Source organism: Littorina saxatilis, linkage group LG3 (assembly GCF_037325665.1).
Source record: "Littorina saxatilis isolate snail1 linkage group LG3, US_GU_Lsax_2.0, whole genome shotgun sequence".
Classification (NCBI taxonomy): domain Eukaryota; kingdom Metazoa; phylum Mollusca; class Gastropoda; order Littorinimorpha; family Littorinidae; genus Littorina; species Littorina saxatilis.
In genome coordinates, this window is record NC_090247.1 from 59,447,469 (window position 1) to 59,467,468 (window position 20,000).

Here is a 20,000-nt window from a genome sequence, read left to right on the forward strand (position 1 = left end):
TGTACGTGCGTGCGCGCTCTGCATTGAGAACTACTCAACATATTTGATCTAACCTGATCATCCAGTGGGTCTTATCGGTTAGCCCTTCAATTCTCCTTTTCCTATTTAGATGGCAGCTTCGAAATCAAAACTTCACAACAAACACCTTCAGCAACTCTTCACTGTACCAATCCCGATTCTACCATTATCATCAAAGACGCCAGATTCACCAATGCCAGTGAGAAATACTGCAACAACAACTGCAAATCAATTACCGATAATCATCAAGAATGCAGAATCGAAGAAAATGGAACATGTTCCATACAGTTTTCGTCCAACGACGTGTGGCTTTTGTACCAGCAATGTAAGAACAGCGTCGGGACACCTTGCAATCTTGACGGGCTGACAGGACAGTTGTCCCAGACAGGACATTTCATCGTGACATACTATTGCGTGACAGGTATGTTTGTATGAATAATGTGTGTTTATTGAATATTATGTTAACATGCTCGTGTTTATTGGCTAGCTAGCAACTACAACATTTCAATCCGTCCATCGATCAATCAATCAATCAATTAACATATACAACTACATCTGTTGAATTTCGGTATGCGTCCAAATAGAAGGATGGCTTTATTACATGTAAAAACCTGTCTATATGTGAGATATCGCGTCGAATAGTCTACACGGGAGTGACTGTGCCCTTAAAACAATGAGTTTGTTTCAGACGTGCCTGTACGATCAACAACGTTCACTCGTCCCATCTTTTGCATTTCTTCTCGGATTCAACAGACAACCATCTTGAAAGATGCATATGTGAAGGGACGGTAGCAGATCCGTGTTCCTTAAAGGAAAATAACGAAACATTGAAGGCTCAGTATGTATATTTTCATCAGAATAACACCATCGGCATCAGATCTCAGACTGAGATAGAGCTAACACCAACAACAGACGGGCAAGGTAGCCTAGTGGTTAAGACGTCGGCCTCCATGTGGAAGGTTTGGGGTTGAATCCCAGCTGCGCCTGATTGAATGGAGATTGTTTTCGATCTCCAAGGTCAACGTATAATTATGCAGACCCGCTAGATCCATACACCCCCCTTGCGTAAAAACCCATGTCAAAGTTTGCTGGGTTACAGAAACACGAACATACACAGCATTCGCTTACAGCAGGGTATGACTACCTTCATGTCAGGGAAAAAACAGTCATACACATATAACCCCACTCGTGGACAATCTAGGATAACATCAACATCGTGCACGCATATGATGTGGTTGAAGTAACGATGACTATGACACAAATGATGGCAACAACTACATCCAAACAGGTACCATCATCATCTCTCTTCCACAGTCTCTAAAACCAACAGATGGAGGGACACAAACTACAGACTAGTAACAATCCGCTGTATTATCGTATCAGCCACATCACAAGCACACTCCCATACAGGAATAACAAATTATTACAAACTAAAACATTCATTCCCGTGTTAAGTTATTCAAACTGTATATGCCATTAAAGGCCCTTCACTTGGCTACCTGGCACACTTTTCGGATCAAAGATTTCTGTTATGAGTATCACGTGACCGCCGCCGAAGTAAGGGTACCCTCAAAATCGACCTGACAATAACGTCAGGTATCAATTAAACAATCGATACAAATTCAGAATAAGCGCAGCTTGACAACTTTTACACACGAGAAGAAAGACAAATCATTTATCTATCCAGAACAAGTTGTTTTTCTTGATTTTCTGATAATAACCCCAGTAAATGGACGTCTATGTTAAGTTTTCTTCCCTTTCAAGACCTGATTATATCAAATGTTGTGACCGGCACGCTTGGCCTAGTGGTAAGGCGTCCGCCCCGTGATCGGGAGGTCGTGGGTTCGAACCCCGGCCGGGTCATACCTAAGACTTTAAAATTGGCAATCTAGTGGCTACTCCGCCTGGCGTCTGGCATTATGGGGTTAGTGCTGGGACTGGTTGGTCCGGTGTCAGAATAATGTGACTGGGTGAGACATGAAGCCTGTGCTGCGACTTCTGTCAAATCAAATGTTGTGATGTCTTAAAAGGGGGTTCCAGTGTACGCTCTGGGTAACTAAGTTACTCTCTTGCGTCTCCAGGGAGGAAGGTAAATGTTTCCTGCACAACAACTATGATCTCCAACGCGTCTGTGTCACAGAGAAAGAGACAAATAGGGTATAGACATGTTTGCACAGAAAGAAATCCTACTGTCAGTCTCGGTACTGGGCGCTTGCCAGGTAGTTTACGGTAATAGCGGCCGAGCCAGCCAAAGCCAAGTGATTAAATACCACTATTTTTCACGAGGAACAGATTGTGCACAGGGTACAGTACCTAGTAAACGTTTACGCTATTTATTGTTCTTGTCGTGCAACGGAAAAAAATGCACAAGAGAGCAAAGACAGGAACGAAATGATTTCATAATATTGAACAATTTCAAAACGCAGACAAAGACATAATTTTCAACGTGTAGTATTTATAATAATGAGTAGAAAAATACCACTGATGCAGAACATGTATTATATTAATTCAGTAGCATTATATTGAGAGAATGGCATGTAATGTCTTAAACAGAAAAGGGAAGTATCCGCAATGTTACTACACAGATACTTATATGACTTCGTGAACTTCCTTCAAAAATCATAGCTTGAATAAACTTCACTTTATCTCGATAAAGTTGTCACACCTTTTTATAAAACTGATTATGTTGTGTTCTTTGTTTGTTATTCATGTTTTTGTCTGTTTGCAGTTGTGAAAATGCACATTTTTTAGAATCTTTATTGAATGCCCTGTCCCTTCACTAGTAATAAAACAGTTATTTTCCATTGCGCAGAACACACTGTTTGTCCTGTTCCATGCGTGGTGGGTTCCGGTGCGGGGTTTGTGGCTGTCGTTGTTGCAATCAACCTTGTCGTCTGTTTAGTCAGAAAGCGGTAAGTTGCATTGCTGAATGTCAGAGAGTATGAATGGGCTTGTCTTACTCAAGCAATGAAGTAATATACGTCAGTTAATTAGGAAGTTGTAGTACCCTTAGTTTGTACAGGCATCATTAACTTCCTCTACATCGAAAGCGTTCTTTGATTGTATCGATATAGCTGGCCATTGAAATTGTCTAACAGAAGCACTCCTTACGCACAAACGGGCACACACGCACACGCACACACGCACACGCACACACACACACACACACACACACACACACACACATCCACCCATCTACACCCCCTACAAACCAACACACACACACACCTACACACACATACACACACACACACACACACACACACACACACACACACATACACACACACCGTGTCCGACCATCTTCACACGTCAAATTGACAAGACTGTATTCTGTGAGCAGCAAACGTCCCTGTGCCAAAATGTGGAGCCAGCAAGAGCCACAGCGGGCATCACATAATGCTGAGACAGGCCACAACGAGCACTACTATTCGGAGGTTTTGCCAGGCAGCAATGAGGCTCAGTACATGGAGGTTTTGCCAGATGCTGAGCAAAGCTTCACAGAGGATTCCTTGGGCTACTTGGAACCCCGTATCAACGTCCTTGCCAGCAATTACGACACTGCGGATGTTGCCCGCAGCACGGATGTTCACGTCTATACCTCACTTCTATGATCTGGTGGATAGAAAGCGTATACATAATAGAACCAATCTTAATAATGAAAACACTTTTTGTTCTTCTTGTTCGTGTTCTATGTTCCTGTTCTACTTTCAGTCAATATTTGCTTGACTGTGATATGGCCGAAAACTTACTAGTTTCACTGAAAATGAAATCAGCATGATCACTTTCAATTCATTATGCCGACAGATTTCCAGATAGTAACCATACGTTTTATTTGAAAAACATATTTTTTTTAATTTGAACAAAATTAATCTCTAAGATGACGTCATATCTAGCTGTTTTGGCAAACAAATGAGGCCGCACTTTGGTGGCCTCATTTAAAACAAATTTGATTAAAACTTTGGTCAAACATTCTTTTGCTCAGTCCGGGCTATGGGAGTGCATTTCACCTCTGAAGCTTAAACATTCATTAATCAGTTTGTTCATACAAGTTGTCATTGCAATTTAATTTCACTATCACATATAAAAATGTGATTAGAATAAAAGAAAATCGATTTGGGGTATAAGAACCTTGATTACAATTTCTGCTGCGTTATTTATTTAAATGGTTCTTAGATGACCACGTCCGCTCTATCATGGATGTTTTTTGAGAGGTGGGACAGTATACAGTTGAATAAGAGGCCACGTGTACATTATCAGTATGTATATATTATATGTATATATATATATATATATATATATATATATATAAGTAATTTAGGGTTTCGAATGAGTCTTGTTCTATGTTAAAATAGTTTATACATTTATTGTACAGTTCACATAAAGTTGCCATGGTAATCTAATGTTTATTCGTCATTGAATTGATTAGGTTTGTCATATCTGTGGACAAAGAGTCTCCTACTGTTGTTGCGTTAACGGCCCTTTTCAACACATATTGCGAATAAGTATTTACAGTGTTGGAAAAGTGAGCATCGAGGTTAAAAGTGCCTATTAGAATTACTGTTTATGTACACAATATTTTTGTGTTGAATATTATTTGATATGTTTGTCAAAGGCATAAGTTGACCATTCTTGACCCGTCGCGATATAACCTCGAATGGTTGAAAACAACGTTAAACACCAAATAAAGTAAAGAAAGAAAGACCATTCTTGAAGACGAAATATTTTAAATATTCCGAGAGACCAAACGGGACGTACATTTATTGTTGCTAATCTTATTGTCCTCAAGGAAATTTGGGATGCTTTCAGTGGGGGAAGTGTGCAGCGACAGAGTCGTGCTGCCCATTATATTGGTCCTGAATGCGTGAATTCTTGTTTTTGTGTCAAGTCCCGAGAATTTTCGCTGTTAGATTTGTAGAGGTTACATGCCGAGTCTCAGTGATTATTAAAAATAATGGTCGAAGTTAGCGGATCATGAAAAATGCGAGCTTCAGCGAGCTTTTTCATGACCGCGAACTGAGACCATTATTTTTAATAATCACTGAGACGAGGTGTGTAACCTCTTTATTCCTCCTTTCTTCAGTTATTCAAAGAAAACAGGAGTTTTTGTGCGAAAGTTTGATCGAATCCGAATCACTCAACCAGTCAACCTGCGCAGGCGATCGATTAATGCGCGGTTGTATAGTTCCGTGCAAATCATTCCATTCTGTTAACACTTCTTGTCAGTTTCCCTGTTTTGGACTAAAATAAAGTACACAGATATGCTGTTATTCTGCTATGGCGGTAAAGGCAGATATTGTGTGTTCTGTTTATGTTTTGGTATTATCTTAGGATAATGTTCTTTCGTCAAATGGGACTAGCAGACGAACTTTTGCACCCGTGTTCCAACGTTAATTACTGTATGAAGTTCAGTTTTCTGGGGAAACTAGTGTATGAAACCGCTTTATGTTGTTTAAATTGATGAGATGTGTGCATTTGGTTGCGTGTGATCTGTTTATAAAATGAAATATTGTTGAAAACTGACCGTCGGATTGCAGTGTTGTCGAAGATACTGCGTTAAAAGAAGGGGAACTACTCTTGTCGCTAGAGTATGAGTTACTTGCCTTGGGAATTCGCTTGTGATGAACGGTTTGTGCACAGCAGATCTAGATTCAGAAAACAACCGAACTCATGGATTTTATATGGAGATTCATGTGTTCAGGCCTGTAGTTGTTAATTTAAATGCGGTATGTTTGTATTGTTTGCTCCAGAGATGTATACTTCGTACGTATAGAGCGTTCGGAACTTTTCAGTCGCAAAAGTAGTACCGAAACAGAACAGCTTCTCAACCCATTGCACTATCGAGGATTCAGGCTGTTGCTGGCTCGTTATTTGTTTGGTTGCTGGGTCATTATCGAAAAATAACTAGCTCTACAAGTTTACAGAGGTAAAGAAGCAGAGGGGGGAATAAGGATCTTTATCGTGCGCATGCGTGCAGACGGGATGTTTGGACACCTGTTAACAAAATCCTACACACAATTGACTCTTGGAAATAAATTCTTCGCCAAGACACTGACTCGAAGCCGCCCCGATAGTGACGAACTAAGAGCTCAGACTGACCTACGTCCTCACGTGTGCAAGTGGTGAGATAAGAGATGAGTTCAACTATGTGTTTGATTGCCAGGATACGAGCATAGTGCATGCATGACAACAAATCAAAGTATATAAGTGTCAGCATCTCCTAAAATGCATTACATATCAGGACTTTATGAATAACAATTCGTAAATTAGTTGTTAGTTTATTATGGACGTTTTTTGTGAACAAAATAGTTTTTTTCCTCTCAAACTTGTAATGATAGGTGTGGTTCCAACAATACTGAATATGTGGATATATATATAGTCATTGTTATTTTGTTTTTAGTTAGTCTTGATGGAAATGTTGATTTTTCCTCAGGTTGTTTGCTGTACCCGCGTGAATTATCAGTTTCTGTGTGTGAGGTTTTCTTTGTTTTTATGATTGTAAGCTCAAAAGCCACAAAAGACAACAGCCAAATATAAACCTTATTCAAATCTTGCTAAACAGATAGTTACTGATACTGTTGGTTTGAAATTTTACTCTCAAATAATCCATGTTAAAACCGGCACGGTTGGCATAGTGGTAAGGCGTCCGCCCCGTGATCGGGAGGTCGTGGGTTCGAACCCCGGCCGGGTCATACCTAAGACTTAAAAATTGGCAATCTAGTGGCTGCTCCGCCTGGCGTCTGGCATTATGGGGTTAGTGCTAGGACTGGTTGGTCCGGTGTCAGAACAATGTGACTGGGTGAGACATGAAGCCTGTGCTGCGACTTTTGTCTTGTGTGTGGCGCACGTTAAATGTCAAAGCAGCACCGCCCTGATATGGCCCTTCGTGGTCGGCTGGGCGTTAAGCAAACAAACAAACAAACAAAATCCATGTTAAATGTAACCACATTACCACTTTGTACATATATGTATCGATGTTATCCAATTTCATATATCTGATTGTGCTGTTTCCTTTTCTTATCTACATGTTAACTTTGTTTATAAACATGTACAGTTACATTAGACCTTCTTAGAGTCGAGAGCTTGAATAACACCAAAAAATTTGTTTACGCCGTTACTATTGATAATAAAGACTTAGACTCATTTTGTCTTCTCGCATTACCCCTTTTATCTATCTTTTTCTATCTTGATATATCTTTGTGTCTCCGGGCCTTTCTGTCTTTCTCTTCATCTATCTTTTTCTTCATCTATCTCTAGGTTTATCTGACTGTCTATGTATCTTTATATACCTGTCTTTCCATCCAATCACCCATACCTCCAACCATTATCTCTATCCATCCATCCATCCATCCATCCATCCATCTATCCATCCATCTATCTATTTATCTATGTATCTTTTTTATCTAGTTATCGATCAATCGTATTTATCTATATATTTCTCTATCTATCTTTCTATCTATTTCATCCATAAATCTGTCTATCTGTTAATTTATCTATCGTTTTAAATAATATTGATAACTACACGAAGACATTCTGACAAATTCTGCCTACAAAACGAATATATTATTTATGCTTTGTTTTCCCTTTCAAGAATTAACCAAGCAACCTTAAATAACGTGAACCATAACTTCAAGGCATACGTTCCCGTTAAAAAGATCCAGCCCTTCATCTCATATGTGGACAGGCTTTAATATCATAGAGATAACACCGTCACTCCACAGGGACATATACCAAGAATCAACAGCGTGAGTGGTTTCTGTGAAGAGCGTGCACTTTGTTATAATTAATTTCTAAATTTCTAGTGGCATTCTGTCAAATGAACTCATTAATAATACTCACCATGCACACGAAGCCGTCAGGATGTTTTTTTAAATTTTTATTTAAATTTTTTTTTTACAAGGAGCAGTCAGGATGTTGAATGTTGGTACATGCCCAATTACAGTGGCGTTCTCATTCCATTAAAAAAGAACTGGTAAGATCTGAGATGATGAGCAGACATATTTTGAATGCAAGGAATGCGCCTTTAACTAACACTGCTCATGCACAGTGCACAGGATGTCATTTCACACATTACAAGGATGAGAATGCGGGAAAAACCAGAAGAAGCGAGGTGTTTCCTCCGCCACTTACAACCGAATGGGTTTATCCTGTTGCCATTATATTTTCGAGGGCGTTTCGTCTTTCTTGATGATTAACTTTTTATTTTTCTTTTGGGTGGTTAGAGTTTCTTTTGGGGGGCTTGTTTGTGTGTGTGTGTGTGTGTGTGTGTGTGTGTGTGTGTGTGTGTGTGTGTGTGTGTGTATGTGTGTGTGTTTGAGTGTGTGTGCTTGTGTGTGAGTGTGTGAGTGTGTTTGCTTGCGTGGGTGTGTGTTGGCGTGTGGGTGTGCCTGTTTATGTTTAATTATGTGCGCGTTCGTGTTAACACCCATACATACACGCATTCATGCCCGCCCGCACGCACACGGACACCGCTCCTTATACCCGAGTCACACAGAGACGCCGCTTCTACTACGCTGCAAAAGTGTCCAAGAGCGTGGCCAATCGTGGGCCAAACGTGGGAGGATCTCCATGAGCGTGGTTTGGTCGGGGTGGGATCTGCTAGGTTGCGAAATTGCGCGCTCTCCCTACGTTTATTTTGAACTGCACAAAACAAGCGTAGCCGGGTCGTGGTGCAGTATATAGTTGTGATGTAGCTTTTTTTTGTATAGCCCCCGTCTCACAGCTCTACCATTTTTACGACCATGACTATCACTCCGATCTGAAAAAGTTATCAAGGGCTCGCCGTCACAATCCAGCACATGGCAAATAAAATTTAAAAAAACTACATCACGACTGTACACGACTACGCTTGTTTTGTGCAGTTCAACATAAGTGTGTGTGTGTGCGTGTGTGTGTGTGATTAAAATACAGTTTAACATTTAATTTCCTCGCCCGCTTGCTTTACATTTCAACACGCGAACAATGTGAGAAGTCATTTAATTTCTGCACCAATGGGAAGCAATTCCATTCGTTTTGCGTGATGACCCCTATTGTTTCACATCACGCGCAGAGGATTATTCAGTAAAACACCTACGCTCGAAAAAGAAGTAGTCTCTCCCTTTCTCAATCACTGTTGGTTGTTTACGAACTGAGGCAGTCATGTACTTTCGTTTGATCCTTTTTGCTTTGGGAACCATTTTTCTACTGTGCCGAACATGTTCAGGTGTGTATATAAAAAGAAAAAGAAAACACGTTTATGTTTTGTATTTTAAAATATGTGACCCTCCACCACGACATGAGTCGCATGTCACCTTTGCATGATTTTCATATTTTTACATTTTCATAAAGAGTGTTTTATGCTCAGTCTATCCAGTGGTGAAAACCGTTTTAGAAAAGAACAAAAACTGTTTGAGTTATAAGCCTGTGACTAAGGTGACCCTCACACTGTTACCAGACACTCCCCGGACTTATAGCGCAGAACCGCGCGAGGTGACATGCGACTCATTTTGTGGTGGAGGGTCACATATTTTGTTGCTTTATTTTTGTTTCTTTCTTCTGCTATCTGTTCTCGTTTTTGTTTGTATGAATAAGGCTAACCAACGGTTTGTTGATTTGGATATACAGTACTGGAACGTACTGTTAGGTTTCTCTGGTCAGTTTGTGTTCTTTTTAACTCTTGCTTACGAAGGAATTCTGAGTTTTAAGATCTATGGATATGTAATCAAATGCTGCCTATTACATTTTATTGGTATTTTTGGTCTTTTTGTGTGTATGCGTTCACTGTGTTTCGAGTATGTGAGCTGTGTGAAAATAATGAACTTGATTAAAAAGATGTCATAATCTGTTTGCTTTTTCCATTTGATGATTAAGGTGTAATATAAGCTGTCCTTGAATAGGTATGAATCACTACATAGATTGTCTAATTTATTCTAAATGAATGAATATAAATTGCGTTGGTTAGGTTCGAGAAATTTGAAAGTTTCTTTTGTCGACATTTTTGGATGTTTTTTTTTTTTTTTACTGGTACAAAGAAACGTTCATTTTTATTTCAGTTCCTCCTATTTTAACAGTTCTCTACACATTCTATTACATACATCTATTTAATTTGTTTCTATTTGTTTTGATGCACGAGCTATATTGAGGATTTGTTATTGTTTTTATCATCTTTTCTTTTACGTTTTTTCATCGTCAATCATGCATGATAGTTGTCTGTTTTCGTTGACTCTGTTCTGCTAGGTGCTTTTCTATTTCCTGTTGTGTTTCTGTCAGCAAAGTTCTGTTTAGCTTCAACGCCATAAGGGTTAACAGCAAAAGAAAAACCTTGCCAATTATTGTGAGTTTAGGTAAAACCCGTTTAATGGGTTGTTGTTCAGGCAGATGATTCATTATCTCTTATTGGTGAAAACGACGACGACAACGACGATGCTGATGATGATGGTGACGATGCTGCTGCTGCTACTGCTGCTGCTGATGATGATGACCACTACGACAACGACGACGACGATGATGATGATGATGATGATGTTGATGATTATGATGACCTTTAATAATGACTACAAAGATGACGAAGAAAGTGACGATAATAACGAACGGATTGGGAACGGTTTCTTAAATCTAATATTATTTGTTGAAACGTTTAAATCATTATTTCTTCCCTGTTTGTCTTCAGACGCCCAAAACCATTGTGGAGTTCAAAGCACACCAGTCGTAGAAACCTTACACGACGCTTGTGGCAAAAGTCACCAGTTACAGATCACGGATGCTTACATTTGCCAAGAAAAGTATTTACGGAGATGTGATAGAGATTGCAAACCAAGAGCGAAAACAGACCATGAAGCTCTGTGTTCCCCTTACAAGTGTACTTCCGGGCCTCGGTGTAAGGCTCGACTGAACTTCACTGAACTGAACGAATTTTACGACGCTGCTGACAGAGGCAAGCCCAGTTTAAGGGTGTTCGACAAGCAGTTCAGAAATCGCAGCGGTGACTACTATGTGTCGTATACCTGTGCAGATGGTAAGCGAAGGCATATTAGAGCATATTTAATTAACTTGGTAAAAATGCATACAAGAACATGGACAATAAAATATTATTAAATTCATTGAACGTACCTAATTAAAGGAATTAGTTTTGAATCACATTTGCAGATCGGTGTGAAATCTTATTCAAACCTTACGTTCTTAAAAAGGTTGACATTTCCTCGCACATTTCCCATTGTTCGAAGATGTCGGTCACCCGAATTAAAGTACCCTTAAAACAACAAGGTTCCAATTTCAATTATGAAGCAACATTTGGTGAAGTAACAGAAACTTACCTCAATGGTAATATATTCATGTATCGTATTTCTTTGGTTTTTATCTAAACTTTCAATACACATTTTGTCTTTATTACTTTGTTTTACAGGAACCAGGCCAGCAGCAATCAACCCATGTCGAAGTCTCACAGTGATCAATCCAGCAGTGTCTTTTCGCTCGATTCTTGTGATTCCTGATAAACGATCAGAAGCTTGTGTCAAAACTTGCACGTTACAGCCGACAATGGAGCAAGTCGAACTGCAGTACCACGTTCTTCTCAAGGAAAATACGAATACAGAGTCTAACTTCCTGGAAATGAAGGCTGTTCACAACAATGGACTTGCCACGGAATGGAAGAGACTGGACAATTCTTATTTTAATGCTGGCCTGACGTATCTCAATGTACGCGAGATGAAAGTCCGTTTCCATGTTGCTGATGTAGCGAGAGTCACGCGACTTTGGCTGTCCATGAAAGGTAACGTGTAAATGTGCACAAGGAAGTTTCTCTTGGTAAGATACCTGACCTTTTTCTTAAAGATGAGTTATCGTCTAACTTGCTGTAAGTTAGTAATCGCCTCCGAAAACCATCATTCTGATATTTCAGAAAAGATGATGTAGTTTTTTTTAAATCGAACATGGAGGACCTTAATTTGCTTGTTTGTTTGGTGCAATACATTAGTTTAATTGTACTTATCCAAATGTCCGATTTTCACTTGCGTCTGCACAAAATATAGCTATAAAACATAATTATACAATATACTGTTAATATGATTAAGACTTTCGTTTAAGCTCATGATGCATCGCAACAAGCGACAGACATTTTGTTATGACCATCTGCATAAAAAACCCAAGAGAGGTTGTAGTTTATAGATCATTTAGTAGTAGACAAAGACAAAGCTAAACATTCATTATAACTTTGACCGACCGATTTTATATGTGGAAAAATAATGATGATTGCAATTTTTACAATTGCTTTTATTTTATTTGGTACGTTCTTTGCCTTTGAATTATGATACTTGTACTAGTTATTTTTTTTAATTTTCAGGAGGAACACAGTTCAGCTTGTCGTGTACAGACGAGGATACGAATCCAGGGACAACGGACACGAGTCAATCGGACCAGGAACAGCAGGAAAACAACGACGGACATAGTGAGTTTCGTTAACATGTCATAACGCCCGTTTTACAATGAAACCCCCCTTTGAAAACCTCCACAAATCTGATAAAAAAAAGCAGGTCATTAAATGGAAAGAGTGTTAAAATGGGGGTACATTTACAGAGGTTGAGAACAGAAAGTCTGAAGAAAAAAACAGGGTCTTAAAAGGGAGGAAGTCTTAAATCGGGTAGTCTCAAAAGGGGGTTCCCCTGTAGTTGTAGCTAGTGTACTACATATTCTGAAATGAGGATTGAGTTAAGAAGACAATTCACAAAAATAGTGTTTTACATACAAGTTATGGTGTGTGTCTTAACACTTTAAAACAGTTGTGTTGTGTTTAGCTTCCGGAAAGGGTGCAGGAAGTAGGGAAACAATTATGTAGAGATAGTTTCGCAGACATTTCATGGCGCTTATCTTGATAGAAGTAGTATTGTGTCAAAGTTTCCGGAAAGAGGCCTGGGTTCAGAAAGCAATGCAGGAAACGTGGCGAGTTTTGCTGACTTGGACGGGCGCAGTGGCGTAGTGGATAAGACATCGGCCTCCTAATCGGAAGGTCGTGAGTTCAAATCCCGGCTGCGGTCGCCTGGTGGGTGAAGGGTGGAGATTGTTCCGATCTCCCAGGTTAATTTATGTGCAGACCTTGTAGTGCCTTATCCCCCTCTGTGTGCACACGCAAGCACAAGACAAAGTGCGCACGGAAAAGATCCTGTAATCGATGCCAGAGTTCGGTTAGTTATAGAAACACGAAAATACTCAGCATGCTTCCCCCGAAATCGGTGTATGCTGCCTGAATGGTGGGGTAAAACGGTCATACACGTGAAAAACATGAGTGCACGTGGGAGTTTCATCCCATGAACGAAGAAGAAGAGGAGAAGAAGAAGCTGACTTGGTGATATCTTAGAGATAATCTTAGTATTGTATAACAGTTGTAATGCGTTTAGTTTCCGAAAAGGGGAATGGTCGAAGGAAACAATTGTGAAGAAAGTGATGGGTTTAGCAGATATGTCATGGCGACTGTCTTGATAAAAGTTGTTGTGTGTTAAGCTTCCGGAAAGCATGCAGGCATCGGTTAAAAGCACAGTCCTTACCGGGAAAACCGTCTCGTTTACCATCTGGAAAGAGATAATGCTTTATGTCCTACAGGCTAAATATTTTGCCTCTTAAGGACAAGATATGGGTCATATGATTCGAGTGTTACGCTCTCACGGCTTTTGACAAGTGTATGCGTGTTTAGGTGGTATCAGCCATTATGCACTTATGGCAGAATGACCGAGATCTTTTACGTGCCATTGTGGTGACACGGGCGTGGGACATGGCTTCCGTCTCTGGGTCTGCACATACAGTTTACCCGTGTCCGTCCCGGCCCGAAGTCGAACCTGCGACCTTCCGATCACAAGTCCAGTGCTCTACCAACTGAGCTACCGGGCCTCCGTTAACCATCTCAGATCCGCCCAGGTTTTTAAATCGGACAAGGCCATCTCTCAACTTTGACACATACCAAGCATCAGCAACCTGACAAGGTCGTGTGCAGAGCCAGAGTGAGAGTTTGTGGATGGGTTAATTTTGCAGTTTGGTGCAAATGTCAGTTAAGACAAATTCATTGAAAAAATGTCCAATTCTACACAAACACAGCCCGGGTTGTCGATTGGTTGTATATGTACTAGTACAAGGAATGCCTTATTCTATTAAACGAAGGAGTGTACAAAGTCGACACAGTTTTGTATTGGTACCCAGACAACAGACTGTCGTGGGCCCAACGACGATTTGGGTTGGCAGATCAACGATGATGATGATGATCGTGGTTGGCCATATGGAGGGTCAACCTAGTTCTTTGACGATGCCGATGATCGGCACATCTTGGTTGGCCCGCCGATGGGCCAACCTTGACGCCAGACGAACATCGGCACATCGTGGTCCGCCCGCCGATGGGCCAACCTTGACGCTAGACGATGACGTAAAAAGAGTCACGCGAGACAAGAAAAGTATATCTTGGTACCGAAGACCTTTACAGGTGACGTAATTCTCACGAGTCGATGACCGCATCTGCGGGGGCATGACCTCATGTCCTTTCCACCTCAGCACTTCGGATATTTTTTTTTATTTTTGGTTGTGTGTGGTGCCTAAGGTTTTTTTTGTTGGTCAATGATACTTGTTATTAAATATACGATTTAAAAAAAAATGCGATTCGCTCTTTGAGCACACGTAAAGACGTTTCCCTGTTAGAAAATTGCGAAAAAGCTTTAAAAACTCTTCCGTGAAACAGACTATAGCTGCTTTTGTGGCATCCGTGGCTGAAAAAAAACATATTACGTCATTCATCGGCACACGATCGGGAGAGAGGCGGGCAAAACACATTACATATAACATAATTACGTCATCGTCGGTAGAGAAGCGTGGGAACATCGATCATGGTCGGGCTTTTAGAACATATCACGTCATTCGTCGACAGATGATCGGCACATGATCGAGAGAGAGAGGCGCGGGCAAAAGCATAATATGTCATTCATCGGCAGAGAAGCGGGGGAACACCGATCATGGTCGGGCTTTTAGAACATATCACGTCATTCATCGGCAGAGAATCGGGGGAACACCGATCATGGTCGGGCTTTTAGAACATAGCACGTCATTTATCGGCAGAGAATCGGGGGAACACCGATCATGGTCGGGCTTTTAGAACATAACACGTCATTCATCGGCAGAGAATCGGGGGAACACCGATCATGGTCGGGCTTTTAGAACATAACACGTCATTCGTCGGCAGAGAATCAGGGGAAAGTTGGCATCGAAACGATGCCAACGTTGGCCCAACCTAGATACGATGAGCAGGCCGCCTCGACGCCGAGTCGGCTGTCTAGGTTGGCCCGCTCTAGGGCCAACCACATCATGGTGTCGGGGTAATACGCCTGCGATCTTTCTCTTCCGTGCATGTCTTCTAGGTTTTCTTTTGTGCTTTACATCAACGTTTTTGTTTCTTTTCCTGCTTTCTCTGATAATGTTCAAAATAGGTTGTATTTAATATTCTCTCATTCTTCTGGTGTTTATTTTATGAACTTACTTTTCTTTTCAACCCACTTGCAAATGTTCGGGAAATAAACTAACAGTCCAATCTTTGTTCACAGGTGTTGTTCCTATCTACGTTTACATCGTACCGTCTACAGTCATGATCAGCGTTCTCGTGGCGTTAACGGTATTTCTTATCGTCCGGAAAAGACGGTTTGTGTAATTGAATAGTCTGTGCACGCTAACGCGTGTGTGTGTGTGTGTGTGTGTGTGTGTGTGTGTGTGTGTGTGTGTGTGTGTGTGTGTGTGCGTGCGTACGTACGTACGTGTGTGAGAGCATTGGTCCCTCAAACTGCACTATTTGTTTTTGTTATAACTGTTCTTGTGAAAACATGTATCTTTGTTATTTATTTAGACAGAGTGTTTAAATGTGCATTTAATTTTGTATTCTTCAATTTTTCCTCAATAGCCAAAAGATGCCAAACCACATACCAAACTGCATTAATTGTTATTGTTTTATCTGTTCTTGTTGAAATATCTAACTTCTGTCCTTTTTCTTGGGCAGACATTAAAATATGCACTTAATTGATTTGTTCCCCTTAGCTCCTATAGACGCCAGATCAAAAACCAGCATACCAATTCAGCACCAGAGATGCCTGTTGAACCTGAACTCAAACAGAACAACCCACTACCACCTCGACTTGGTCCGCTTCCGCCAATACCCACCACAATGCACGCCGCTCCAAGCCCTAAACTCCACAAGAAAAGGAAACGCCACCACACCACCTCCTGGCGTCGTGAAGCCGCAAAGCCAAACCAGATGGACAACCTCATTTACCTCGATTCCCGAGGCTTAGACCAACTAAAAGTGATGGAGGATGACAGACACGCTGGTGCCAAATTGAACTTCCACCACCAAGAAATGGCATATCTCAAGAACCCTGATCCTCAAGCTAAACTCAACCCAAAGGAGATCAAAGGTAATAGGTATGCTGACACAAGATATCAACTTAACCCCAGGGATATGAAGCGAAACGCACAATCTAAAGTCAATCCCAGAGATGTGGACAGTGACATATACTCTGACGCACGATCTGAAATCAACCCAATGCATATGGAGACCGACATGTACCCTGACGCGCAATCCACATTCAACCCCCAACCTGTCGCTGAACCAAGAAAGATGAAAACTCCCAAGCACCGAGGCTGCACACAACATGCCATCAAGTCCAAACACGCCGGAAATCACGAAGCTCAACGACTTCCGGTCTCAGCTTCACCAACCGGAAGTGACGACGGGGAATACGTCAGACTCGCTTCGAACACCAAGACTGCGAAAGAAGTAAAGGGAGGCCACTCCTACGACCGTACCCTGACTGCGGCGCTGGACGTTTCAACCGGCTACAACATCGCTTCAAGAAACCCGAAGGACAAGCGATTTGTCATCGATAACGTGTATGATAGAACGAAATGAGTAATGAGAGAGAGAGAGAGACAGATAGAGATAGAGAGAGAGAGAGAGAGCGTGTGTGTATGTGTGTGTGTGTGTGTGTGTGTGTGTGTGTGTGTGTGTGTGTGTGTGTGTGTGTGTGTGTGAGAGCGCATGTTTGTGTGTGATTGTGTATGTAACGATTCCAAGGAACTACCAACAAGATGTGTATAAAATGTAACGTGGATTCTTCCAGATAATATCTCCAAATGTGTGTTCGTATTATTTTTGTTTCTCGATAAGTGTCTTTGATGACGTAATATCCATTTGCAAAGTTGAGGCCGCACTGTATTGGTCCCTGTTTTAAAACAATTAGCTTGAGTGTTGTTGTTTTTTGTCAAACAATATTTGACCCGATCTGGACTATGGAATTTGCTTTCGGCTTGGACATTCACAAATGAATTAATACATGCATGTTGATTATTGTTTTAAATGGAATTGTAATTTTTTTTAAATATTTAAAGCTGGTTACATTGTCTTCTTTATAATTTCCTGAATCCTAAAAAAATACAGATTTGTCAAGTTTTCTGTGGAAATTTGCTCTGAATCAAAACCAATCTGTGTATGCAAATACGTTTTTTTATTTGTTAATTGATTTAGCCTGCTTCGACAAGACCTGGGCGATCCGCCTCGGTTTACGGGTTTCGGCTAGCTAGGCATAAGTGTGTGTGTGTGTGTGTGTGTGTGTGTGTGTGTGTGTGTGTGTGTGTGTGTGTGTGTGTGTGTGTGTGCGAGCATACCCACTTCTGTGTAGACTGAGATGATGACAGGCTTCGTGATTTTAGTGTAATCATGTAGTTTCAGGTTGACAGATTGGCTTAGTGTTTTGATATTGCTTAACGTTTAATTTTTTTTTATGCATAGTTATTTAAACTTATCAATACCATGTTTAAGCCCGTGTGTCACAGTACATGATGGCATTAAAACGTAAAAGAATGAAAAGCCAAACAAAACATCTGTTCATATGTTTGCAGGTTTTTCAGAGTGACAGTGCAAACGTGGGGGGGGGGGGGGGGGCATGTGCGTTCGTGCGTTTGTGTTTGCGTGAATGTGTGTGTGTGTGTGTGTGTGTGTGTGTGTGTGTGTGTGTGTGTGTGTGTGTGTGTGTGTGTGTGTGCGTGTGTACATGTGCTTTTATTCGATGTATCACACTTAGAAGCTCTAATTGTTTTTCAAGAGTACACACACACACACACACACACACACACACACACACACACACACACACACACACACACACATACACACACAGACACACGCAACCACACACGCACACAAACACATAAACACACATATATATAATATTATATACACGCGCGCAATCTCATGCTACACGTTTAACACAATCTAGCCTGCATAGTTGTTTAAACCTTTCAATAACATGTACAAACCCAGGTGTCACTGCATATGGTGATATTAAACACATTTTGATAATGAAAGGTCAATAAATTACACGAAATAGGTCAATTACAACAACAACAAACACAAACTAAAATTATAACAAGACAAAACTCTTTACAATGATCAACCATACTTAATTAACTCGCCTCGTGACAAGGTGCATGTCATAAAATCTTTCATACCTTGACATTATCGAAAATATCCTTCTATCCCCCCGTGCCACTGCAATGTTCTATCATGACCCAGAAGCACCTCAAGTCATCCAGCGTGAACTGAAAAAGGAAACACACCTTCGTCGGTTCTGGATAGCCATAGCGGTTGAAGGGGCAACAACAACAATCGACCAACCTTGGGTTAGCCAATGTTCCGTTAACGCAAACACACTTGCGCATAGTATAATACGATCGCATTTATACATTTGTTAATTCAAGACTCAAGACTCAAACGTTTACTGTCCTTATAAAAAGAAGGAACATTGCCATACAGTACGTGTCAGGCGATCACAGACATAAAATACATCACATTTATTACGAATTTAAAAGACAGCATAAACCAACTTCTGAAGTTACGAAAATATAAGCACACAAAAAAAAAGCATAGATATAAAAGACTTTATTATCGACCATGATAAATTTGGTAAACAGTAAGAAATATGCTTAGAAAATATATACACGTAGTGCTTGTATATCTTAATAACACTCCTTCCCGTTAAAACAATTATCTTACAATGCTTTGCAGGCGTTTTGCGTGGGATAATAAAACCCGTCCACAAAGACACATACCAAATTTCAAGATACTAACAGCTTTCTGTACAGACTGATACATGTGTAGAGCAATTAACTTGACAGAAAGCCACTATTGTCCCTTAAAATATAATTATTTAAAACAAATCCAAGCCTGCTCAAAGATCAGTAAGGAAGTTAATTTATGGTATGCAACCAAGTGAAGGAATGGTCTTGTCCCACGTAAAAGCCTGCCATGCCAATGTCTGGGAGGTTGAGTCACACTGTTTACACGTAAAGAACTGTGCCTTTAAGGGCCAACTTCGGTGCGCGGCAGATGTAGCTCTAGTTTCTCGTGCTGGCAAAGCAAAATGTAGCTCTGTGGCCTTCTACTATAACAAGGCTTGGTCTCCCTGAGACGGATGTTTGGCTTTAAGTAGGTCTGCGATTTATTTTCATATAAACGTGAAACGGAAACGTTACTGGTACATACTGAGTATCAGTTGCTCAATCGTGACAAATGCTTGATTCAGCTTTGGAAAAACACACAAACAAAATGAATAAAGTGCACGCGTGTCATGATATTGTTCATATCTGTGAGTCAAAAATACAACCAGACAATAACGCCCGCGGCACAGAATTGTACAACCTTGAAGCCTGTAGACAGCAGGAAGTACAAAATTAGCGAGCGCTTTTGTTCACATACTCTCATTTCTCAAGACTGTCTCACAACCATTGTTGAGTATTCCAAGCGCTTACATCCAATGCTATTGGGTTCCTTGGGAAACGCTTGAACGTCATCTGTTTCTGATTTAAAAAAGAAAAAAGGTTTACACGATTTATATCCGAAGTCGCGTAATAGGACAGATCAAAATAGGGATAGGATTAACCATAAACAGAAATATCCGGTATTTTACAGGTAAAATCAACCAAATATGGAACGC

The 20,000-nt window shown here is 40.7% G+C and overlaps 1 protein-coding gene and 1 long non-coding RNA gene across 2 annotated transcripts; both read left to right on the forward strand.

The window, feature by feature from the left end:
- Positions 1-114: 114 nt before the first annotated feature.
- On the forward strand, positions 115-4,282 carry LOC138962806 (uncharacterized). The gene is made up of 4 exons (XR_011454605.1): positions 115-439; positions 707-856; positions 2,831-2,930; positions 3,362-4,282. It is a non-coding gene; the product is annotated as an uncharacterized lncRNA (long non-coding RNA).
- Positions 4,283-9,052: 4,770 nt separating this feature from the next.
- LOC138962807 (uncharacterized) lies at positions 9,053-17,886 on the forward strand. The gene is made up of 6 exons (XM_070334767.1): positions 9,053-9,220; positions 10,667-11,011; positions 11,399-11,764; positions 12,335-12,439; positions 15,564-15,657; positions 16,048-17,886. Exons 1-6 carry the CDS (start codon positions 9,157-9,159, stop codon positions 16,916-16,918), a joined length of 1,845 nt encoding a protein of 614 aa, XP_070190868.1. The 5' UTR covers positions 9,053-9,156; the 3' UTR covers positions 16,919-17,886.
- Positions 17,887-20,000: the final 2,114 nt, after the last annotated feature.

Bases quoted from the DNA above. Each gene is read 5' to 3' on its own strand.
- LOC138962807 (XM_070334767.1), top strand. From the start codon at position 9,157: ATGTACTTTCGTTTGATCCTTTTTGCTTTGGGAACCATTTTTCTACTG. The intron at 11,012-11,398 runs GTAAGCGAAGGC...TTTGTTTTACAG, and splicing joins GTCGTATACCTGTGCAGATG to GAACCAGGCCAGCAGCAATC. The intron at 15,658-16,047 runs GTTTGTGTAATT...TGTTCCCCTTAG, and splicing joins CTTATCGTCCGGAAAAGACG to CTCCTATAGACGCCAGATCA.